The sequence below is a fragment of the Salmo salar genome, chromosome 01 (genome assembly GCF_965601325.2).
Source record: "Salmo salar chromosome 01, fSalSal1, whole genome shotgun sequence".
Taxonomy (NCBI): Eukaryota; Metazoa; Chordata; class Actinopteri; order Salmoniformes; family Salmonidae; genus Salmo; species Salmo salar.
The window spans coordinates 16,696,160-16,721,932 of record NC_138291.1 but is presented as its reverse complement, the minus strand read 5'-3'; the positions used below and the strand labels follow the sequence as shown (position 1 = coordinate 16,721,932).

Here is a 25,773-nt window from a genome sequence, read left to right as displayed (position 1 = left end):
TAAGCACATCGTAAGAGTGCACCATATACCATTAATGGGTTCCTTTCAATGAGCGTGCTAAAGTTGACAGGGAGTGAAGGGGGCTTTGGTTATGTACATCGGGGTTTTGAACACCTAAATGCATCCCTAGATGACATACAGACAGCTATATTAGTGGATGTCTAACTTGGGCTTGTGACAGTGAAAAGACTAGGCCAGTAGAGGGCTTGGGCTTGTGACAGTGAAAAGACTAGGCCAGTAGAGGGCTTGGGCTTGTGACAGTGAAAAGACTAGGCCAGTAGAGGGCTTGTGACAGTGAAAAGACTAGGCCAGTAGAGGGCTTGTGACAGTGAAAAGACTAGGCCAGTAGAAGGCTTGTGACAGTGAAAAGACCAGGCCAGTAGAGGGCTTGGGCTTGTGACAGTGAAAAGACCAGGCCAGTAGAGGGCTTGGGCTTGTGACAGTGAAAAGACCAGGCCAGTAGAGGGCTTGTGACAGTGAAAAGACCAGGCCAGTAGAGGGCTTGGGCTTGTGACAGTGAAAAGACCAGGCCAGTAGAGGGCTTGTGACAGTGAAAAGACCAGGCCAGTAGAGGGCTTGGCTTGTGACAGTGAAAAGACTAGGCCAGTAGAGGGCTTGTGACAGTGAAAAGACCAGGCCCGTAGAGGGCTTGGGCTTGTGACAGTGAAAAGACTAGGCCAGTAGAGGGCTTGGGCTTGTGACAGTGAAAAGACCAGGCCCGTAGAGGGCTTGGGCTTGTGACAGTGAAAAGACTAGGCCAGTAGAGGGCTTGGGCTTGTGACAGTGAAAAGACCAGGCCAGTAGAGGGCTTGGGCTTGTGACAGTGAAAAGACTAGGCCAGTAGAGGGCTTGGGCTTGTGACAGTGAAAAGACCAGGCCAGTAGAGGGCTTGTGACAGTGAAAAGACCAGGCCAGTAGAGGGCTTGGGCTTGTGACAGTGAAAAGACTAGGCCAGTAGAGGACTTGTGACAGTGAAAAGACTAGGCCAGTAGAGGGCTTGGGCTTGTGACAGTGAAAAGACTAGGCCAGTAGAGGGCTTGGGCTTGTGACAGTGAAAAGACCAGGCCAGTAGAGGGCTTGTGACAGTGAAAAGACTAGGCCAGTAGAGGGCTTGGGCTTGTGACAGTGAAAAGACTAGGCCAGTAGAGGGCTTGGGCTTGTGACAGTGAAAAGACTAGGCCAGTAGAGGGCTTGGGCTTGTGACAGTGAAAAGACCAGGCCAGTAGAGGGCTTGGGCTTGTGACAGTGAAAAGACTAGGCCAGTAGAGGGCTTGTGACAGTGAAAAGACTAGGCCAGTAGAGGGCTTGTGACAGTGAAAAGACTAGGCCAGTAGAGGGCTTGGGCTTGTGACAGTGAAAAGACTAGGCCAGTAGAGGGCTTGGGCTTGTGACAGTGAAAAGACCAGGCCAGTAGAGGGCTTGGGCTTGTGACAGTGAAAAGACTAGGCCAGTAGAGGGCTTGTGACAGTGAAAAGACTAGGCCAGTAGAGGGCTTGGGCTTGTGACAGTGAAAAGACCAGGCCAGTAGAGGGCTTGGGCTTGTGACAGTGAAAAGACTAGGCCAGTAGAGGGCTTGGGCTTGTGACAGTGAAAAGACTAGGCCAGTAGAGGGCTTGGGCTTGTGACAGTGAAAAGACCAGGCCAGTAGAGGGCTTGTGACAGTGAAAAGACTAGGCCAGTAGAGGGCTTGTGACAGTGAAAAGACTAGGCCAGTAGAGGGCTTGGGCTTGTGACAGTGAAAAGACCAGGCCAGTAGAGGGCTTGGGCTTGTGACAGTGAAAAGACTAGGCCAGTAGAGGGCTTGGGCTTGTGACAGTGAAAAGACCAGGCCAGTAGAGGGCTTGGGCTTGTGACAGTGAAAAGACCAGGCCAGTAGAGGGCTTGGGCTTGTGACAGTGAAAAGACCAGGCCAGTAGAGGGCTTGTGACAGTGAAAAGACTAGGCCAGTAGAGGGCTTGGGCTTGTGACAGTGAAAAGACTAGGCCAGTAGAGGGCTTGGGCTTGTGACAGTGAAAAGACTAGGCCAGTAGAGGGCTTGGGCTTGTGACAGTGAAAAGACTAGGCCAGTAGAGGACTTGTGACAGTGAAAAGACCAGGCCAGTAGAGGGCTTGTGACAGTGAAAAGACTAGGCCAGTAGAGGGCTTGGGCTTGTGACAGTGAAAAGACTAGGCCAGTAGAGGGCTTGGGCTTGTGACAGTGAAAAGACCAGGCCAGTAGAGGGCTTGGGCTTGTGACAGTGAAAAGACTAGGCCAGTAGAGGGCTTGTGACAGTGAAAAGACTAGGCCAGTAGAGGGCTTGTGACAGTGAAAAGACTAGGCCAGTAGAGGGCTTGGGCTTGTGACAGTGAAAAGACTAGGCCAGTAGAGGGCTTGGGCTTGTGACAGTGAAAAGACCAGGCCAGTAGAGGGCTTGTGACAGTGAAAAGACTAGGCCAGTAGAGGGCTTGTGACAGTGAAAAGACTAGGCCAGTAGAGGGCTTGGGCTTGTGACAGTGAAAAGACCAGGCCAGTAGAGGGCTTGGGCTTGTGACAGTGAAAAGACTAGGCCAGTAGAGGGCTTGGGCTTGTGACAGTGAAAAGACTAGGCCAGTAGAGGGCTTGGGCTTGTGACAGTGAAAAGACCAGGCCAGTAGAGGGCTTGTGACAGTGAAAAGACTAGGCCAGTAGAGGGCTTGTGACAGTGAAAAGACTAGGCCAGTAGAGGGCTTGGGCTTGTGACAGTGAAAAGACCAGGCCAGTAGAGGGCTTGGGCTTGTGACAGTGAAAAGACTAGGCCAGTAGAGGGCTTGGGCTTGTGACAGTGAAAAGACCAGGCCAGTAGAGGGCTTGGGCTTGTGACAGTGAAAAGACCAGGCCAGTAGAGGGCTTGGGCTTGTGACAGTGAAAAGACCAGGCCAGTAGAGGGCTTGTGACAGTGAAAAGACTAGGCCAGTAGAGGGCTTGGGCTTGTGACAGTGAAAAGACTAGGCCAGTAGAGGGCTTGGGCTTGTGACAGTGAAAAGACTAGGCCAGTAGAGGGCTTGGGCTTGTGACAGTGAAAAGACTAGGCCAGTAGAGGACTTGTGACAGTGAAAAGACCAGGCCAGTAGAGGGCTTGTGACAGTGAAAAGACTAGGCCAGTAGAGGGCTTGTGACAGTGAAAAGACTAGGCCAGTAGAAGGCTTGTGACAGTGAAAAGACTAGGCCAGTAGAAGGCTTGTGACAGTGAAAAGACCAGGCCAGTAGAGGGCTTGTGACAGTGAAAAGACTAGGCCAGTAGAGGGCTTGGGCTTGTGACAGTGAAAAGACCAGGCCAGTAGAGGGCTTGTGACAGTGAAAAGACTAGGCCAGTAGAGGGCTTGTGACAGTGAAAAGACTAGGCCAGTAGAGGGCTTGTGACAGTGAAAAGACCAGGCCAGTAGAGGGCTTGTGACAGTGAAAAGACCAGGCCAGTAGAGGGCTTGTGACAGTGAAAAGACTAGGCCAGTAGAAGGCTTGTGACAGTGAAAAGACTAGGCCAGTAGAGGGCTTGGGCTTGTGACAGTGAAAAGACCAGGCCAGTAGAGGGCTTGGGCTTGTGACAGTGAAAAGACCAGGCCAGTAGAGGGCTTGTGACAGTGAAAAGACTAGGCCAGTAGAGGGCTTGTGACAGTGAAAAGACTAGGCCAGTAGAGGGCTTGGGCTTGTGACAGTGAAAAGACTAGGCCAGTAGAGTGTTGCCCTGTGTGTGTGTGTGTACTGTATGTGTGTCATTGGTGGGTGTTACCATTAAAGGTTGATAGAGGGGGTTCCTTTGCATCTGTGACAGCGGCATGGGCAGCGCCTTTCTCCATTTTGAAGTAGTCCAATTCTTCTTCTACTACTTCTTTGAGTCGGTAAACAAACTGATAGGGTGCATACTGCCACCAGGAGTGTGTCATCTGAACAGGTATAAAGCCAAGGTTTGTATTTATAGCCACCTGTAGCTATGGAAGGTTTGCTCAGGAGTAATGTTCCCTCAAAATGGCCAGTTTGCCTACCCGGCGAGCAGGGCAGCTGAATCGGATACAGCCTAACCGCAAAAAGCCGGGAGCACATTTTTTTTTTTATTGAAACAAGGATTTAACAACACTAGGAATGCCTAGGAGATCGACCAGTCGATCGCGATCAACCGGTGACCACTGCTCTCGAAAGTTGAGTATAATCTCGCGCATTTCTCTGTGGGCTGATATTTCTGCGCGGCAGCCTCCGGGGCTACTGTGTGCTCGCAGCTTTGAGGGAACATAATTGGAATATAATTGATTGGCTGATCTCTTTTGATGACCTGGATAGAATTATGTGATCCTTCCTTAACCCATAGGAAGTCACACAAAGTTGACTACTTCAAAATGGTGAAAGTCCTCAGTGGCGTTGACCATGCTAAAACAGGCTATAGGCCCTAGAGCTGTCTAAGTATATGGGTGTTACCTCCTTCTGCTCCACCTGCAGCGCTGACTTGAGGACGTCCCGTAGCTGAGTGAGCTGCTTCCTCTCCTCATCCTGGGCCTGTTTTATCTGGAGAGGTCACAGCAAGGTCATACACAGCTCATACAAAGGTCACAGGTGTCATACAAAGTCACACAGAATACTTTTGAGGAATTCAACAGGAAAAGCAAGTTCTTACATACCAATAAGGATGTCAACAGTAGTCTTGAGGAACTCACCGTGTGTAAGTCTGTGGCTAGCTTCTCTATGGAGGGTTTGAGGTTGTCTACTGCTTTCAGCCCATCCTGAAAGAAACTAAAGAGAGAGACAAATCTACATCAGCCGCTTTTCCCACGAGTTGAGCAAATGCAAACTTTCACTGACTTCAGGACTTACTTGCACTGTGCATGGAAATATTTGATGAGATTCTGGAGTAGGTCCACCCCTTTCTTGATCTTGATCTCATTCACTTTAAGAAGATACTGTGAGACAGAATTTCACAATGTCAGCAAACCCTCCACTACATCTCTGGACTTGACTCAATCTGGCAACCCAGGCCTGAGCTCCACCACTTTCCTTACCCACCTCACACATCTGCAGCTGGAAGAACCTCCTCTCCTTCTCCATCTCCTCTGCTATCTCCGCCCCGCTGATCTCAGTGCGGATCATGCCGTGCTGCCGTGCATGCTCTTTCTTCTCCTTCTCGATCTTAGTGCTAAGACAGGAAGTTACATCATTCGGGGTCAAAGTGTGGCATTCCCAACCACGGAAACAAACACAAACAGACAGTACACCAAACAGGAAATATAAAGAGGGAAGGGGGGGCTGGGGGGGGGGACCATTCCATGCAACAGAGCATTATTTTCCATTTGCTAACTAGCTTAGCCTATTCCCCAATAAAAAGATGCAGCATTTGGCTCCTCCCAAAAAGAAGCTTAGGGAGAGTGACGCCGGTTTCCCTTCAGGTTTGAGATCAGACGGCCTCTCACTCATGCGTTTTGTTATGGGTGTTAGGCCCTCATCACCGTGGTCCATCACTAAACCAACGTTAATGACTCATCCGTTTTTGGCACCTCTGCCTGCAGTCAGTCAACAGGTTGGATCATTTGGAAGCATCAAGACACAGACACAACAAGGCCATTCCAAACGAATCAGAACCAAGAAACAAAATGAAAAACAGATCATATCAAAACAGACAGAGAGGGGGGCATCAAGCTGATGGCAAAGTGGTGTGTGAATGCATGAGCCAGCGCTGTGGTTTGCTCCTGTAAGGCTGTGTAACCACAATGTTAATACAGCCGTAATGTACAAATTACCTCGACTAACCTGTACCCACACATTGACTTGGTACCGGTACCCCCTGTATATAGCCTCATAATTGTTATTTTGTGTTACTTTAGTTTATTTAGTAAATATTTTAACACAATTTTCTTAAAACTGCATTGTTGGTTAAGGGCTTGTAAGTAAGCATTTCACGTTAAGGTCTACACCTGTTGTATTTTGCGCATGTGACAAATACAATTTGATTTGATTAGGGCTGTGTTGATACAGGTATCACAATATTTTTCCCATGGCAAAAAAACGAATATTAAGCAGATCAAACTCTTTGGTACTTTAACAACCTGCTGTGTAAACCCAGTAGTTGGTCAAAAGGTTCAAATCAACATTTCATATCGTAATGTCAAAGTAAGCGGCAATGATCATTTTTATTGTGCTGTAACTGAAACTACCGTAATTTCCGGACTATAAGCCGCAACTTTTTCCCAGCTTTGAATGTCGCGGCTTAAACAATGACGTGGCTAATATATGGATTTTTCCCACTTTCAATTTTTTTTCTCCAAAAAAACACATTCTGTGACGTGCTCAGTTTTTTGGCGGCATGAAGCTTTCATTAGACCAATGAAATTGCCGAACGGGTTAAGGTCAAACAACTTTTTGGTTTACTGTTTAGATTAAATGGAGCACTCTCAAACTTCCCATCATTCTGATTACGGTAGTCATTTTGTCACCCTCATCATGGCAAAGACACAGAGAAATGCATATGATGCAGCTTTCAAATTGAAGGCGATTGATCTGGCTGTTGGAAAAGGAAATAGAGCTGCTGCACGGGAGCTTGGTCTTAATGAGTCGATGATAAGATGTTGGAAACAGCAGCGTGAGGAATTGACTCAGTGCAAAAAGACAACTAAAGCTTACTGCTAATGTTTTATTTTTGTTACAAGCCGTGTTTCGTTAAAGCCTGTGTAAAGTTCATTGGTTTCAATGTACCGGTAGACATGTGCGGCTTATTTATGTTCAAAATAATATATTTTTTAAAATTCAGTGGGTGCGGCTTATATTCAGGTGCGCTCAATAGTCCGGAAATTACGGTAGATGTGTCCATACTTTTGACTTATACTGGTATGTATGTATAGACTAGAGGTCGACCGATTATGATTTTTCAACGCCGCTACCGATTATTGGAGGACCAAAAAAGCCGATACCGATTAATCAGCCTATTTATTTGTAATTTTAGTATTTTTTTGTTATTTTTTTAATTTAAATATATATATATATTTTTTTTAAACAAACAACAAAAAAAGTTTTTTTGTTATTTCTTTATTTGTAATAATGATTTTTTTTTTTACAAGCCGTGTTTCGTTAAAGCCTATTTTATTTTTGTTACAAGCTGTGTTTCGTTAAAGCCTATTTATTTTTGTTACAACCCGTGTTTCGTTAAAGCCTGTGTAAAGTTCATTTGTTTCAATGTACCGGTAGGCACCTGCGGCTTATAGACATGTGCGGCTTATTTATGTTCAAAATATATATATTTTTTTTTAATTCAGTGGGTGCGGCTTATATTCAGGTGCACTTAATAGTCCGGAAATTACGGTAGAAGATCTTCTGATGTTCTTTCCCATCGTCAAAGGTACGTAATGGATTTTGTAAAGTGTTTTTACCCCGGGATAGCCCGCTAAAATGTATTGAGTGCAATTCGATCTACAGTACATCTACACCACGATATGAAACGTTGATTTGAACCTTCTGACCAACTAGTGGGTCAGGTGGCGCCCCACTGTCTGATTCATGTCGCTTGATTTCCGATGATATCAGTCGATATAATCAACAACTTTGTTCTGTATAGGGTGGCTTCCTACAGATCGAGTAGTGTGTCCTTTAATGACATTGGGAGAAGAAGTGCTGTGTCCATTGACAAACCAGAAGTATATAAACATCTTCAAATGAATGCAGCTGTGTCCGGTGTGTGTTAGTGAACAAGTTGCAGTAGTGGGCCTCAAAATCACATTCTAACCAGACAGCACTATAGAGGCAAGAACCAAACCAATCAGCTTTAGGTATATAGCGGGTGAGGGCATATCCATCCAACCGCTCAGACGAGCTCCAGCTAGATGTTTTTTCACATTCCTAGTTCTCGCTGGATTTAAACGTTGTATGTAAAATATTGTGTGCTATAGCTTTAAAAATAAATAAATGTGACTCTGGATGACAACATAATGATGTTTGTTTCCACCACTCCAGCTGTTTTCCTAAAGAAGTTACATCCGCTTCGTGCTTTGTTTCATTGCCGTGAAACTAACGAGTATCGCGATATTGGTATAGTCCCTAAATGTTATTTTTTAAATTTTATTTCACCTTTATTTAACCAGGTAGGCTAGTTGAGAACAAGTTCTCATTTACAACTGCGACCTGGCCAAGATAAAGCAAAGCAGTGCGACACAAACAACAACACAGAGTTACACATGGAATAAACAAGCGTACAGTCAATAACACAATAGAAAAAAAGAAAGTCTATATACAGTGTGTGCAAATGGCGTGAGGAGGTAAGGCAATAAATAGGCCATAGTAGCGAAGTAATTACAATTTAGCAGATTAACACTCGAGTGATAGATGAGCAGATGATGATGTGCAAGTAGAGATACTGGTGTGCAAAAGAGCAGAAAAGTAAATAAAAACAATATGGGGATGAGGTAGGTAGATTGGGTGGGCTATTTACAGATGGACTATGTACAGCTGCAGCGATCGGTTAGCTGCTCAGATAGCTGATAGCGATTTTTGCAATTCCTTCCAGTCACTGGCAGCAGAGAACTGGAAGGAAAGGCGGCCAAAGGAGGTGTTGACTTTGGGGTTGACCAGTGAGATATACCTGCTGGAGCGCATGCTACGGGTGGGTGTTGTTATCGTGACCAGTGAGCTGAGATAAGGCGGAGCTTTATCTAGCATAGACTTATAGATGACCTGGAGCCAGAGGGTCTGGCGACGAATATGTAGCGAGGGCCAGCCGACTAGAGCATACAGGTCGCAGTGGTGGGTGGTATAAGGTGATTTGGTAACAAAACGGATGGCACTGTGATAGACTGCATCCAGTTTGCTGAGTAGAGTATTGGAAGCTATTTTGTAGATGACATCACCGAAGTCGGGGATCGGTAGGATAGTCAGTTTTACTAGGGTAAGTTTGGCAGCGACAGTGAAGAAGGCTTTGTTGTGAAATAGATTTTGGATTGGAGATGTTTAATATGAGTCTGGAAGGAGAGTTTACAGTCTAGCCAGACACCTAGGTATTTGTAGTTGTCCACATATTCTAGGTCAGAACCGTCCAAGGTAGTGATGCTAGTCGGGCGGGCGGGTGCGGGCAGCGAACAGTTGAAAAGCATGCATTTGGTTTTACTAGCGTTTAAGAGCAGTTGGAGGCCACGGAAGGAGTGTTGTATGGCATTGAAGCTCGTTTGGAGGTTAGTTAACACAGTGTCCAAAGAAGGGCCAGATGTATACAGAATGGTGTCGTCTGCATAGAGGTGGATCAGGGAATCACCCGCAGCAAGAGCGACATCATTGATATATACAGAGAAAAGAGTCAGCCCGAGAATTGAACCCTGTGGTACCCCCACGGAGACTGCCAGAGGTCCAGACAACAAGCTCTCCGATTTGACACACTAAACTCTGTCTGCAAAGTAGTTGGTGAACCAGGTGAGGCAGTCATTTGAGAAACCAATGCTATTGAGTCTGCCGATAAGAATATGATGATTGACAGAGTCAAAAGCCTTGGCCAGGTCGATGAAGATGGCTGCACAGCACTGTTTTTTATCGATGGTGGTTATGATATCGTTTAGTACCTTGAGTGTTAATCTAACATCTACTGCTGTTCCAAAATACCTTAATCACACAGTTACTCCTTCAGCATTGTGACTCGTAATGCCACACCAATTTTATTAATAAAGGCACTTAACCTGTTAGGGCTAGGGGGCAGCATTTGCACGTCTGGATAAAAAAAATGTACCCGATTTAATCTGGTTACTAATCCTACCCAGTAACTAGAATATGCATATACTTATTATATATGGATAGAAAACACTCTAACGTTTCTAAAACTGTTTGAATGGTGTCTGTGAGTATAACAGAACTCATTTGGCAGGCAAAACCCTGAGACATTTTCTGACAGGAAGTGCATACCTGATGTGTTGTATTGACTTTAAACCTATCCCATTGAAAAACACAGGGGTTTAGGAATATTTTGGCACTTCCTATTGCTTCCACTAGATGTCACCAGCCTTTACAAAGTGTTTTGAGTCTTCTGGAGGGAGATCTGACCGAACAAGAGCCATGGAACGATGATGTCCCATTAGACACCTGGCGCGCGAGTTCATGTTGGGTACCCTCGTTCCAATACGTTATAAAAGAGTATGCATTCGTCCACCTTGAATATTATTCATGTTCTGGTTAAAAAAGGCCCTAATGATTTATGCTATACAACGTTTGACATGTTTGAACGAACGGAAATATATTTTTTCCCCTCGTTCATGACGAGAAGTCCGGCTGGCTTAGATCATGTGCGAACAAGACGGAGATTTTTGGACATAAATGATGAGCTTTTTTGAACAAAACTACATTCGTTATGGACCTGTGATACCTGGAAGTGACATCTGATGAAGAGAATCAAAGGTAATGGATTATTTACATAGTATTTTCGATTTTAGATCTCCCCAACATGACGTCTAGTCTGTATCGCAACGCGTATTTTTCTGGGCGCAGTGCTCAGATTATTGCAAAGTGTGATTTCCCAGTAAGGTTATTTTTAAATCTGGCAAGTTGATTGCGTTCAAGAGATGTAAATCTATAATTCTTTAAATGACAATATAATATTTTACCAATGTTTTCTAATTTTAATTATTTAATTTGTGACGCTGACTTGACTGCCGGTTATTGGAGGGAAACGATTTCCTCAACATCAATGCCATAGTAAAACGCTGTTTTTGGATATAAATATGAACTTGATAGAACTAAAAATGCATGCATTGTCTAACATAATGTCCTAGGAGTGTCATCTGATGGAGATTGTAAAAGGTTAGTGCATCATTTTAGCTGGTTTTATGGTTTTGGTGACCCTGTCTTTGACTTGACAAAACATTACACACAACTCTTGTAAATGTACTGTCCTAACATACTCTAAATTTATGCTTTCGCCGTAAAACCTTTTTGAAATCGTAAAACGTGGTTAGATTAAGGAGATGTTTATCTTTCAAATGGTGTAAAATAGTTGTATTTTTGAAATATTTGAATTTTGAAATTTATTTGGATTCAAATTTGCCGCTCTTGAAATGCACCTGCTGTTGATGGAGTGCACCACGGGTGGCACGCTAGCGTCCCACCTAGCCCATAGAGGTTAAAGAAGTCACAGTTCCTGCTGCTGCTCCACAAACATTTATCTGCCTCAGGCAAAGTCATCTGGGTTGTATTCAGTCATTTTGTGTGGCTTCCTTTTTTGGTCTGAAACTGTCATACGGAAACACTTCAAGATGAGACTTCTTTCATTAATAAAACCTCTACAAAGCTAACACATTAATAGAGAAACAGCTAAAAACAGCCACATGTAGCGCAGTCGCCACAAGAGCCATGAAAGACCGTTGACACAGAGATAGTAGATCAACTGGAACTCAAACTGTAGGGACAACAGCAGGGTGCTCGCAAACCAGTTTAACCATATACAGGTTGAAAATGACAGATTTGGGCACTGATAAACAACTAAATTGGAACCCAGTGGCTGTACAGTAACATGCTCTACATGATGTTACAGCTCTGGCTCTGCGCGTCCCAGCGCTGCATGGGTTTTGACTGAGAGACGATCTGAACACCTCGCGCGTCTGTCTGTCTGTCTGTCTGTCTGTCTGTCTGTCTGTCTGTCTGTCTGTCTGTCTGTCTGTCTGTCTGTCTGTCTGTCTGTCTGTCTGTCTGTCTGTCTGTCTGTCTGTCTGTCTGTCTGTCTCTCACACACACACACACACACACACACACACACACACACCACACACACACCCACACACACACACACACACACACACACACACACACACGCACGTGTCCTCACCTTCGGTCTAATAATTTTCCCATAATCTTGAAACGGTTCCCTTTCAATTGCTACCATGGTTATGCATATGTTTATTTGTCTTCTGTAAGAGACATTTAAATTTACCCCATCCTTATAGGACAATTCCCATGAGGGTAAAGGGGGCAGTCGGGGCCAGAGTAGAGTTTGAGGCAAAGAGTCTCATCGCTTGTGTCTGTGAAATATTGAAGGCGTTATAAATTGCAGACGAAGAGATTAGAGAGATTATGGAGATGTGAGAACCGATCGGATTGTGATCGGCAAACCTCAAAGAACATCAGAGCAGATGGGACAACGATGTTCTCGATCAAGCATAGTACTGCCCTCCATTGATAGCAGACTAGCAAAGAGGGGAGGGGGCATCAATGGAGGAATATAAAACGGGGTCAAAGACGTCAACATGGCATCCGGTTGAACTTTGAACTTGGTACAAAGTCAGTACTGTCTCGTCATCAGACTGGTGTTGGAGAAGAACATGTATTACCCTTTCAGTATAGAATGTCCTTTGCAGCTTGGAAAATATATCAGAGTGCTATAAAATGTCATATACCGCTGGCATGCAAAATCACAATGACGTCAGTGTGGATAGAGGGGTGTACAGAAGGGATGATATGTTATTGAGGGTGTATTCATTAATTGATGACCACAAGGTAAGTTTGTTTGGAAAATGGTGATTATTACAAGCATAGACAAGGAACAACACAAATATCACATTGCATCTCATTCAACATATTGCCTATGCATTTGATGATCAAATTGGACTACACCGATGACAATTACTGTATGCGGTCAAATGCAAACTATTACGATAGCACCAATATCTAAAAAGGTTATCAAAATGCTTGAACAGATTGCTACACTATGGCCATAGTATAAACTAATGGACCAAAAGACTATGGAATGACCATCTGTCTTTCTACTCTATGCTAATAATGTGAACGGGCCAGAACCTAATTTCATATTGCTGCTAGTAAAATATTAAAATCCTTACACTTTCGTTTCGTAGTCTTTCCAGGCCTTATCAAAAGGCTTTTTCAGGTCCTGTGAAGAAAAAAAGCAGAAAAAAACAGGTGTCAACATTTGAACTTAAATTCAGAAACAGAATGTAGGCTAATGATGATCATATGAAGCAGATGCTAAACTACAGGACTGTTTTGCTAGCACAGACTGGAATATGTTCCGGGATTCTTCCTATGACATTGAGGAGGACACCACATCAGTCATTGGCTTCATCAATAAGTGCATCGATGACGTCGTCCCCACAGTGACCGTACATACCCAACCAGAAGCCATGGATTACAGGCAACATCCGCACTGAGCTAAAGGGTAGAGCTGCCGTTTTCAAGGAGCGGGACTCTAACCAGGAAGATTATAAGAAATCCCGCAATGCCCTCCGACGAACCATCAAACAGGCAAAGTGTCAGTACAGGACTAGGGTTCCAGGGCTTAACTTTCCATGGGAAGTTAAGCCCTGGAATTTGGGGAATTTTGCTTAAATTCATCAATAAAGTTAGCTTATAACAGTGAACCTTTTTTTGTGGGATACACATAAGGCAATTCTAGGTCTTGTGGCATGTTTTGGTTAAACTATCCACAATTCAATGGAATTGCAAACCTCTGCATGCACAGTGCATTCTTCCATTGCATGTGCAGTGCACTCTTCCATCACATGTACAGCTGATTCTCAAGATCTTGCAGACTAATGAGATGCTATTGAGCCCACACTACTACACTGTCTGAGCCAAGGACTACATGCTTTCTGGTAAGTTTTCATTACAATACTGGGTGGGGTGAATATATTTTATATGACATACATGATTTTTGGTTAACTAGTGAATAGTAGCCTAGAGCAAAGTGTGTTTAAATCATTTCTAACAATTTCTGCTGGTTAGTTTTTGCTACCATGTGGGTTTTAGCTTGCTGGAGCCTGCTAACTGAGGAGTGTTAATGCATACAGTTCCATACATGTTTCATTTTCAAACATTTATCTTACAAAAGGAGGAATTGTATTTGTATTTTTTTTACTCATTTATTTCTAATCCTTACAGGAAAATGCCACGGGCACCATCTGATGCGTGGAGACATTTCACTACAACTAATGTAGAAGGAAAAGCTGTGTACAACTGCAAATGCTGTGCCAAATCATATGTGAAGAATGCAACAAAGATGCAGAATCATCTGGCCAAGTGTAAAAAGTTCCCTCAGTGCTCACAACAAGCAACCTCTGACAAAAGTCCCTTTTATTTCTATTCAAGGTAAAAATGATGAATCAGATACCTTATCGATAGCAACAGCTCATGGTCCTCCTGGATTCAGAAGTTTTTTTGACTCAATGGAGGAACGTAGTCAGAGAAATGCTGATGAATGTCTTGCTCGAGCAGTGTATGCAACTGGTTCACCTCTGATGCTCACAGGCAATGTGTATTGGAAGAGATTTATGAATGTTCTTCACCCAGCATACACCGCTCCAACCAGACATGCTTTATCTACTCATTTACTGGATGCAGAGTTCAACAGAGTTCAAGTGAAGGTCAAGAAAATCATAGAGAAAACAGACTGTATTGCAATCATCTCTGATGGGTGGTCGAATGTTCGTGGGCAAGGAAAAATGTACTACATAATTTCCACCCCTCAACCAATATTCTACAAGAGCACAGACACAAGGGACAACAGACACACCAGTCTCTACATCGCAGATGAGCTGAAGGCAGTCATCAATTACCTTGGACCACAGAAGGTATTTGCACTGGTGAGAGACAATTGTGCGAACAAGAAGGCTGCTTGATCTAAAGTGGAGGAGTCCTACCCTCACATCACACCCATTGGCTGTGCTGCTCATGCATTGAATCTGCTCCTCAAGGACATCATGGCACTGAAAACAATGGATACACTCTACAAGAGCGCCAAGGAAATGGTTAGGTATGTGAAGGGTCATCAAGTTATAGCAGCAATCTACCTCACCAAGCAAAGTGAGAAGAATAAGAGCACCACATTGAAGCTGCCCAGCAACACCCATTGGGGTGATGATGTCATGTTTGACAGTCTTCTGGAGGGGGAAGAAGTCTCTCCGCAAGAAATGGCCATATCACAGTCTGCCGATATAGACAGCCCCATCAACAGGATCCTCCTGGATGATGCATTTTGAGAGGGAGAGTGGTAAGCAGCCTGAAACCTACAGCAGTAGCCATTGCACGGATTGAGGGAGACAAGTCCATCCTGTCTGATGTTTAGATTCTGCTTGCAGATGTAAGAGAAGAAATTCGTACTACCCTGCCCACGTCCCTGTTGCTCCAAGCAGAGGAAACTGCAGTTCTGAAATACATCAAAAAGCGTGAAGACTTCTGCCTGAAGCCCAAACACGCCGCAGCGCACATGTTGGACCCCAAGAATACTGGCAAGAGCATCCTGTCTGGTGTAGAGATCAACAAGGCCTATGGTGTCATCACTACCATGTCTCGCCACCTTGGCCTGGATGAGGGCAAGGTTCTTGGCAGTCTGGCGAAGTACACTTTCAAGCAAGGGCTTTGGGATGGAGATGCAATATGGCAGTCATGCCAACATATCTCATCAGCCACCTGGTGGAAGGGACTTTGTGGATCTGAGGCTCTTTCCCCTGTTGCCTCCATCATCCTCCAAATCTCACGAACATCAGCCGCCTCAGAGCGCAACTGGTCCTTGTTTGGGAACACACACACACACACACACCAAAGCACACAACAGGCTGACCAATACAAGGGTTGAAAAATTGGTGGCCTTCCGGGTCAAATTGAGGCTTTTTGAGCCTGACAACGAGCCAACCTCAAAACGATTGGAAAGTGACAGTGAAGATGAGGCCCCAGTCTGATGTTCAAGAGGTGGACATTGAGGAGGTCCAGGGAGAAGACATGGAAGCCTGAGAGGAGGACAACCAAAGCTTTAGTTTGTAGACCATCATTTTACAGATGTATGTTGAAAACGTTTTTAGGAGATGCGATGGATCATTGGGGATCATTCAATATTCCCTTTTGTTGTTCAGTGAAATCATTCTATACGAAGAGTCAACTCATTTAATTAAAGTTCAATTCGGAACTAAATAGTTTTTTTTATTTCTATTGGAAGGATTTAATCATTTGCAATTATGTCTACTTATGATAAGGTAAAATGTTTATGTTTGTCTCCATATGATATGGTAAATATATCCAAAGCAAAAAACATTTACATTTAAATGGTATTAATAGTCACTTGCAAATATTTCCATTAATTGTGCTCGATAGAAAGCCCAATAGCCATCATCACTGTTACATCCTCAGAAAGCATGAGCTCCTGAGTTGGGAAAATCTTGTGCAATACACCGACGCATGTCTTGTATTCAAGATCCTAAATGTCCTGGCTCCCCCTCCACTCAGTATTTTTGTAAAACAGAAAACCCAAACATATGGCAGCAGATCCACAAGGTCTGCCATGAGAGGTGACTGTATAGTTCCCTTAAGGAAAAGCACCTTTAGTAAATCTGCTTTCTCTGTGAGAGCTTCCCATGTCTGGAATACACTGCCATCAGACACACATAACTGCACCACATATCACACTTTCACAAAATGCATGAAGACATGGCTAAAGGTCAATCAGACTTGTGAACATAATCCCTAGCTGTGTATTGCCGCTTTCCATGTTGTCTGTTGTCTGTAGCTTGTGAGGTGTGGAAACACTTTGTTGTTTTTATGGATTTTGTCTTGTTGCTTTTTGTTCTATGTTGCTCTGTCTGTATGCTACATCTTGCTTGTCCTATGTTGCTCTGTCTGTATGCTATGTCTTGCTTGTCCTATGTTACTCTGCGTGTGCTCACTGTTCAATGATTGTCTATATTATAATTGTTTTTAATAACCTGCCCAGGGACTGCGGTTGAAAATTAGCCGGCTGGCTAAAACCGGCACTTTTACTGAAACGTTGATTAATGTGCACTGTCCCTGTAAAAATAAAATAAACTCAAAAACTCAAATTCCCATATATTCCCGTTAATTCCCATGGAAAGTTTCCACCTCTGAATATTCCCCAAAATGTGCAACCCTATACAGGACTAAGACCGAATCACACTACACCGGCTCCAACGCTCGTCGGATGTGGCAGAGCTTGCAAACTATTACAGACTACAAAGGGAAGCACAGCCAAGAGCTGCCCAGTGACACAAGCCTACCAGACGAGCTAAATGACTTCTATGCTCGTGTCAAGGTAAGTAACACTGAAACATGCATGAGCTGTACCGGACGACTGTGTGATCACGCTCTCTGCAGCCGATGTAAGACCTTTAAACAGGTCAACATTCACAAGGCCGCAGGGCCAGATGGATTTCCAGGACGTGTACTCCGGGCATGCGCTGACAAACTGGCAAGTGCCTTCACTGACATTTTCAACCTCTTTCTGTTCGAGTCTGTAATACCAACATGTTTTAAGCAGAGCACCATAGTTCCTGTGCCCAAGAACACTAAGGTAACCTGCCTAAATTACTACCAATCCATAGCACTCACGTCTGTAGCCATGGAATGCTTTGAAAGGCTGGCCATGGCGCACATCAACACCATTATCCCAGAAACCCTAGATCCACACTAATTTGCATACCGCCCCAACAGATCCACACCTGGACAAAAGGAACACCTATGTGAGAATGCTATTCATTGACTACAGCTCAGCGTTCAACACCATAGTGCCCTCAAAGCTCATCAATAAGCTAAGGACCCTGGGACTAAACACCTCCCTCTGCAATTGGATCGTGGACTTCCTGACAGGTCGCCCCCAGGTGGTAAGGATAGGTAACAACACATCCACCACGCTGATCCTCAACACGGGAGCCCCTCAGGGGTGTGTGCTCATTCCCTTACTGTACTCCATGTTCACTCATGACTGCACGGCCAGGCACGACTCCAACACCATCATTAAGTTTACCGATGACAAAACAGTGGTAGGCCTAATCACCAACAACGAGACAGCATATAGGGAGAATGTCAGAGACCTGGCTGTGTGGTGCCAGGACAACAACCTTTCCCTCAACATGATCAAGACAAAGGAGATGATTGTGGACTACAGGAAAATGAGGACAGAGCACACCCCCATTCTCATCGATGGGGCTGTAGTGGAGCAGGTTGAGAGCTTCAAGTTCCTTGGTGTCCACATCACCAACAAACTAACATGGTCCAAGCTCACCAAGACAGTCGCGAAGAGGGCACGACAAAACCTATTCCCCCTCAGGAGACTGAAAAGATTTGGCATGGGTCCTCAGATCCACAAAAGGTTTTACAGCTGCATCATCGAGAGCATCCTGACTGGTTGCATCACTGCCTGGTATGGCAACTGCTCGGCCTCTGACCACAAGGCACTACAGAGGGTAATGCGTATGGCCCAGAACATCACTGGGGCCAAGCTTCCTGCCATCCAGGACCACTATACCAGGCAGTGTCAGAGGAAGGCCCAAAAAATTGTCAAAGACTCCAGCCACCGAAATCATAGACTGTTCTCTCTTACCACATGGCAAGCAGTACCGGAGCTCCAAGTCTAGGTCCAAGAAGCTTCTAAACAGCTTCTACCTCCAAGCCATACGACTACTGAACATCTAATCAAATGGCTACCCAGGCTACTTGCATTGCCCCCCCCCCCCCCTCCTTTACGCTGCTGCTACTTTCTGTTATTATCTATGCATAAGTCACCTTAATAACTCTACCCACATGTATATATTACCTCAATTACCTCGACTAACCGGTGCCCCCGCACATCGACTCTGTACCGGTACCCCCTGTATATAGCCTCACTATTGTTATTTTACTGTTGCTCCTTAATAATTTGTTACTTTATTTCTTTTTTAGGTATTTTTCTTAAAACTGCATTGTTGGTTAAGGGCTCGTAAGTAAGAGTTCCACTGTTGTTTTCGGCGCACGTGACAAATACAATTTGATTTGATCGATGAGTCAGATCTATATACCAAGATTTGTACACACAACTCCACCCACAACTGTAATATATCTGAAATATCATATTTACATAAGTATTCAGACCCTTTATTCAGTACTTTGTTGAAGCACCTTTGGCAGTGATTACAGCCTCGAGTCTTCTTGGGTACGACAATACAAGCTTGGCACACCTGTATTTGGGGAGTTTCTCCCATTCTTCTCTGCAGATCCTCTCAAGCTCTGTCAGGTTGGATGGGGAGTGTTGCTGCACAGCTATTTTTAGATCTCTCCAGAGATATTTGATTGGGTTCAAGTCCAGGCTCTGACTGGGCCACTCAAGGACATTCAGAGACTTGTCCCGAAGCCACTCCTGCGGTGTCTGTGTTATCCATATTAAAGTTATTGGAAGTCCGGTCCACATTTACTTTTTCTTCACATTATAAGCACAGCAATGGGGGGAAAACACCATTATCAAAAGTGACCACAAATGTGATTATGCATGTAATGCTTTTATTATAAAAGTGCATTTTTTATAGTTAAAATTATCTTCCCCAAGCTTGAAACTAACACGCTGCTTATGTATACCAGTTAGGCTCTACACCCTTTGTAAAGCAGATTAATGTGCTTAATTTTCAGACGTTATTTGGCCACTTTAGTTGTGATACAAACCTTATAGGCCTATGGGCTAGGCTACATGAGGTGTACGACTATGACTCGAAAAAGTAATACAAAAAAATACATTGTTTCTTGCCTTAAACTGGGTATCATTCACAAGTGATAATATATAATTCACAAGTGATAAGATAGTCCCCCATCAGACTTTAATAGATTTAATCTTGTCGTTACATATACTAAATAACGTGTGTGAAATGCGTTTTGATTTAGAATGGACCATTATCATGCACCAGTCTCGAAACAGGTGCAGGGGAAAAAATACATGTCATCTCTGCACTTAAATAGTGAATGGAGGATGCTTTTCCTGTGGTTCATTTTCATGCCAGCCAGGCAGGCTATACTCCTGTTGTAAAGACAAGCAATGTGCTGAATATTTGCTTAATATCAGGAAAGTTGAGAAATAAATATAGTAGCCCTAGCCTAAAGAAAGTTGATGGGCCCTACTTTTTATTTTATTTTTAAGAGTCCATCACTCTTTTCTCACGCAATTTCATAGCCTATAGAAATGTTGCGCAACATGAGCTCATGGGCTCTCATGAAGTGTTTGATTCAATTTGATTTGAATTGATGTCAGAGGGACTAGAGGAACAATAGAGTGCGGAGTACCAGGCAGTTAGCAAGTTTGGTAGGCTACTAATGACCATCAGCAGCATCAGAGCATGGATAAGCCTAAATACCGTTACTAAACAGTCACGTGGAATTTGACTGCATTCATGACTTGTGACCGGTGTGCCAGTAATACGGTCCCCGCAACAGCCCTACTCATGATTAAATGTTTTAACATTTCTCTTAACCACAATCCTTGGAGGTTTCTTTGGAACCTTGGTGTTCATGGTTATGGTGACAATATTATGGTCTGTCCAGCGCACTGGCATTGATCTGGCTTTTAAGCATTACAATGGTATATTACAGATGATCAGATCAATGCACGCATCTGAACGGTGACCTAACTTAGTAGCATCATTAACCAATTGTTTCAAACCACAGCTCTCGGCATATGTCATTAATGTAGTTATATTTGAACTATTATGATCCTTCCAATTTATATTAAAATCACCCAAGATAATTACATCTCTGTTACTATCTGTGGCCTGCTCAAACCCAGTGCATAAGTAATACAAATAGGACACCTTAGAGCTAAGAGGTCTATACACACATCCTACCAATATGGGTGCCTGGTGAAGCAGATGTACTTGAGCCCATAGTGCCTCTATTTGACATATATTGTCATCCCTCTTCTTAAAAGGTATATGATTCTGAATGTACAGTGCTACACTCCCACCATTCCTATTCCTGTCCCTTCTAAGTAGACTATATCCATGAATGTTAATTTGCCCATCATTAACAGATGCATCCAAATGAGTTTCGGTCAAAGCTAAAATATGAATATTATTTATGTTGACCAAGTTAAAAACCTCATGTATTTTGTTAGGAAGGCTAACCTTAGCTATACGCAGCCCATTCCTTGTCAAGTGAAGATCGATAGAGCATGTATTTGTTATACTGTAGTTGAAGTTGCCATGACACACTACAACACACAAACTCAGATTTGAACATTCGATTAAAATTGCCAGGAAGTTACTCTAGAGTCCCGACCCTTTTTTTGTTTTCGCCTAAAATGACATACACAAATCTAACTGTCTGTAGCTCAGGACCTGAAGAAAGGATATGCATATTCTTGATACCATTTGAAAGGAAACACTTTGAAGTTTGTGGAAATGTGAAATTAATGTAGGCGAATATAACACATTAGATCTGGTAAAAGATAATACAAAAAAAAAAAATGAGTTTTCCATTTTTTTGTTTTGTTCCATCATCTTTGAAATGCAAGAGAAAGGCCATAATATTGCAGTTTAGGTGCAATTTAGATTTAGCAGTGTGTGTGCAAAGTTTCAGATTGATCCAGCGAAGCATTGCAATAGTGCACCGTATTTTCTATCAAGTCTGCCCAAATGTGCCGAATTGGTCAATTGATACATTTTCAAGTACATAACTATAGAGAATGGTAACACAATATGGTATGGTATGATAGGGTAATACAACATTTAAGTTTACACACTCCCAGGAATGTCATACATGATGGTGGATCATTAGCTTATACACTAACTTTCACACATCTAGATGGTTGTGCGGGGAGGGTGTGGAGACAGCAGGGGTTCAAGCTGTAGAACCCAGTTCCTACATTTCAATATACATATGTTTTTTATCAAACAAACCTATGCTACACCACTGAACAGCTAAACAGATTTCCCATCGTAATACGGTAGCGTTCAACAGCTGTTCGATCAAACGCTAGATTATGCAACCCTTTTCCTGCCTGCACCAATGAATAAACAGTGATTAGGGACAAACAAAAACAGACATTAACGGGTGAAATTGCCTGTGTAATTTTCTCTCCATACACTGCAGCGGTGGCCATAATTGCTGCTTCTGAGGCCGATGAAAATACTGTTAAACATGATGAGATGGATTAACTGATTGCACTGCTAATTTGTTTCTTTATTGTGGATTTTCTGACTGCATCCTGATCACTCACTTCAGAGAGCACTGGTATCATGCTACAGTATCATGAGTTTCTAAATGGTATTGCTCCTTTCTGCTGAAACCTTAAAATGTAACAGCGTTTTTCAAATCAAATAATTTATTCAGTGACCGCCATAAAGGCATTTTTATAGTGTCATTAACTGGAATGAAAAAAGGAGGCGGTATAAAATGTGACGCATCCTGGAACAAAAGCTCATCTTTCTAAAGCTTTGTTACAATAAATGTACTACCGTATTATTACAATCAATCTGGAGCTATTTTGTTGTCATATTAAACATATTGCCTGAAATCTCATTTTTAAGATGCGTCCCAAATGGTACCCCCTGCAAGCGCCACGTCTTTCTGTGGGTACCAGCACTGTTCACGACACGCTGTTCACACCCCTCCTGTGGAGAAAATGCTGCAGGTTTAAAGCTTATTTCCTGCAATTCTACACATTTTGTCATGGGGTGCAAAGAACATTTAGCAGTTTTAAAGCACATTTTTCTTGCAATTCTATAAAGGCCTAATGTGTATTCATGTTATATTTGAGTGAGAAAACAATGACAATATCGATGGGCAAAAAAAATGAAATAAAAAACCGTTAGCTGACATGGGCTACTGTATCTGGACATTTCTGATAAGTTATATCTCTCTAAGCTATACAATGACTGACATGACAAGAGGAACTGATGATGCACTATCCAATATCCAAATTACACCTTGTGCATTCTACTATTACAACTTTCAAGATGAAGTTTAAAGCCAGACTTTCTTTAGAGTTCCTTCTACAGTAGTACTTGTGTTGTGACCTGTGGTGTAGTGGAGGGTAAGGTAAATGGAAGTAAACACAGTTTATTTCTTTAAGGGTTTACCCACCTTTTGGAGAAAAATGGATTGAAAGTTTTACTTTATTCACCGCAAACTGCAATCAGAGCTTACCCCCCCCCCTCAGTCAACAAATCAGTAAGAGACCCAAAGAAAAAGAGAGCGACTACTGAAGGAAAACAAAAAATAGACAGCGTAAGAGAGAGAAAGCGAGAGACAAAGTGGTGAAGACAGAAAGGGAGAGAGAAAATGAGGTGGCAGAGAGCGAGAGAGACAAAGAGGAAGACAGAAAGGGAGAGAGAAAAATGAGGTGGCAGAGAGCGAGAGAGAGCGAAAGAGAACAAAAAAAGCCACAGGAGCAAGACAATATCAGGCAGGGAATCAGGGCGTAGGGCAGCACATTCTCAGTGTGCGCGGCTCGATGGGCAGTGAAGTGACGAGCTAGCTAGCTTCCACACAACAACAGTCAAATAAAATTATATTTGTCACATGCTTTGTAGATAACAGGTGTAGACTAACAGCGCAATGCTTACTTATGCGTCCTTTTCCACCAATGCAGTAGGGCAGTGGTTCCCAAACTTTGGGGCGCAACCCCTAGGGTTCGGCAGAAATGTAACTTGTCAGACATATCCAGATCAACTGGCCCATATCAGCTAACGTTTTTTTATGTAGTTTTTTTAGCCTCTAGACTGTTGTAATGTTTTGGTAGAATTGCAGGAAATAAGCTTAAACGTGGAAAATGTTCTCCACCAACAGGAGGGGTGTAAACAGTTTGTGTCATGAACAGTGCTTGTGCCCATAAAAATAAACACAAAATGTTCCCTAATGCTGGAAGGTGGGCCCCGAGTGAAAACGTTAGGGAACCCCTGTAGTAGGGAGTGGGGTGCTAGCCTAGCGTGACTGGGTAAGTATCTACTAGCTTCCACATTACAAAAAGAGGGAACAGGGCAGGGCCACTTAGCTGTGTGAAATGCTGGAGGAGCACAGCCAAACAGGGTTCACATCCACTAAAATAGAAAATAGCACTCTGCTGTTGAGTTATTCTCCTGCAGCCTCTTTCTTGGTCAAGTGTTTCATTGCTTGGTTTAATTTATTCTAGACTCCTTCACTACTGTCCTTGTCTTAGCGAACATGGTCAATAGCCACCAGTGGCCTCTAAGGCTTCAAAATGTGAAGTGTACTTTCCAGTGCTCCAGAATGGAATGACTTCACTGTTGAGGTGGTGCAGTAGTGGTAGGCCTACATGCCTGTCCAGTGAATTGGAATGTGACCTGTAAGGGCCTTTTCAAGACCTCAAACCTAAACAGAAAAATGACAGATTTCAACCTCCCGTGTCCTCAACCTGTTCTTGCTGTGGTCAAGAGCACCTGTTAAAACCCCATGATTTATGATGCTACCACTCCCTAATCTGTTCTTGGTGAGGAATAAAGGTGAGATCATTCCTTTGGCAGAGGTGCTAGGAGCTAAAAGGCTCAGTGATCATCCCGTGTGGGCGGGTGGGTTTCACAACTCACTGGCCCACTATGGGGGGGGGGGGATCATCTGGGCTCACATCAGTCAGAACTCAGGATCTACCCACTGCTTGTGTGTGTGTGTGTGTGTGTGTGTGTGTGTGTGTGTGTGTGTGTGTGTGTGTGTGTGTGTGTGTGTGTGTGTGTGCATAGATACAAAGGATCAGAAAGTTTAGCATTGGAAGGGATGACGTCATCCCAGTGTTCAGTCCAGTCCGAAAATCCCCATGGCTCTGGTGTTTGGTGGTCTCAGCACTTTCCACCAGTCTGTTTATGTTCAGTGTTTGGAGTTGGAAGGTGGGTTAGGTGGAGCTGTGGGGCCCAGTCAGCAACAATAACCTATACACCAAGTAAGAGGGCATTAGCCAGCACTTTGCCACAGACAGGGAGTGTATGCTGTGTCATCATTAGTTGTGTCCTATTCCAGTTTGGACTAAGGAGATTTCAGTAGTACTTCACATACAGTGTATGATGCTCCAACCGAAGTACCAAACCAATATGAATCTTGGCTTACTTTAAGCTTTCTAGGGCTGTCTTTGACTCCGTAGAAGCAGACCGGACCCAGGCTAGTGTAGCCAGATACACTGTAAACTTGAACACACACCCACCCACACATATGCACGCAGGCAGGTAGGGACATAGGCCTACACACACGCAGGCAGGCAGGTAGGGACATAGGCCTACACACACACGCAGGCAGGCAGGTAGGCACATAGGCCTACACACACACACGCAGGCAGGCAGGTAGGCACATAGGCCTACACACACACGCAGGCAGGCAGGTAGGCACATAGGCCTACACACACGCAGGCAGGCAGGTAGGCACATAGGCCTACACACACGCAGGCAGGCAGGTAGGCACATAGGCCTACACACACGCAGGCAGGCAGGTAGGCACATAGGCCTACACACACGCAGGCAGGCAGGTAGGCACATAGGCCTACACACACGCAGGCAGGCAGGTAGGCACATAGGCCTACACACACGCAGGCAGGCAGGTAGGCACATAGGCCTACACACACGCAGGCAGGCAGGTAGGGAAAAGGCCTACACACACGCAGGCAGGCAGGTAGGCACATAGGCCTACACACACGCAGGCAGGCAGGTAGGGACATAGGCCTACACACACGCAGGCAGGCAGGTAGGCACATAGGCCTACACACACGCAGGCAGGCAGGTAGGCACATAGGCCTACACACACGCAGGCAGGCAGGTAGGGACATAGGCCTACACACACGCAGGCAGGCAGGTAGGGACATAGGCCTACACACACACACGCAGGCAGGTAGGGAGATAGGCCTACACACACACACGCAGGCAGGTAGGGAGGGACATAGGCCTACACACACGCACGCAGGCAGGTAGGGAGATAGGCCTACACACACACACGCAGGCAGGTAGGGAGGGACATAGGCCTACACACACGCACGCAGGCAGGTAGGGACATAGGCCTACACACACGCAGGCAGGCAGGTAGGGACATAGGCCTACACACACGCACGCAGGCAGGTAGGGACATAG

General features: G+C 44.2%; 1 protein-coding gene across 3 annotated transcripts in view; it reads right to left on the bottom strand.

The window, feature by feature from the left end:
- The window catches only part of LOC106566627 (arf-GAP with SH3 domain, ANK repeat and PH domain-containing protein 2), a 124,163-nt gene that overhangs the window by 35,578 nt on the left and 62,812 nt on the right, over window positions 1-25,773 (bottom strand). For all 3 annotated transcript variants that reach the window (XM_014135357.3, XM_014135111.3, XM_014135177.3), the window contains exons 5-9: window positions 12,793-12,842; window positions 5,009-5,138; window positions 4,820-4,905; window positions 4,663-4,738; window positions 4,427-4,513 (exon numbers count right to left, since the gene is read on the bottom strand). In XM_014135357.3, the coding sequence (XP_013990832.1) occupies window positions 4,427-4,513; window positions 4,663-4,738; window positions 4,820-4,905; window positions 5,009-5,138; window positions 12,793-12,842 (429 nt within the window). The remainder of the gene's footprint in view (window positions 1-4,426; window positions 4,514-4,662; window positions 4,739-4,819; window positions 4,906-5,008; window positions 5,139-12,792; window positions 12,843-25,773) is intronic.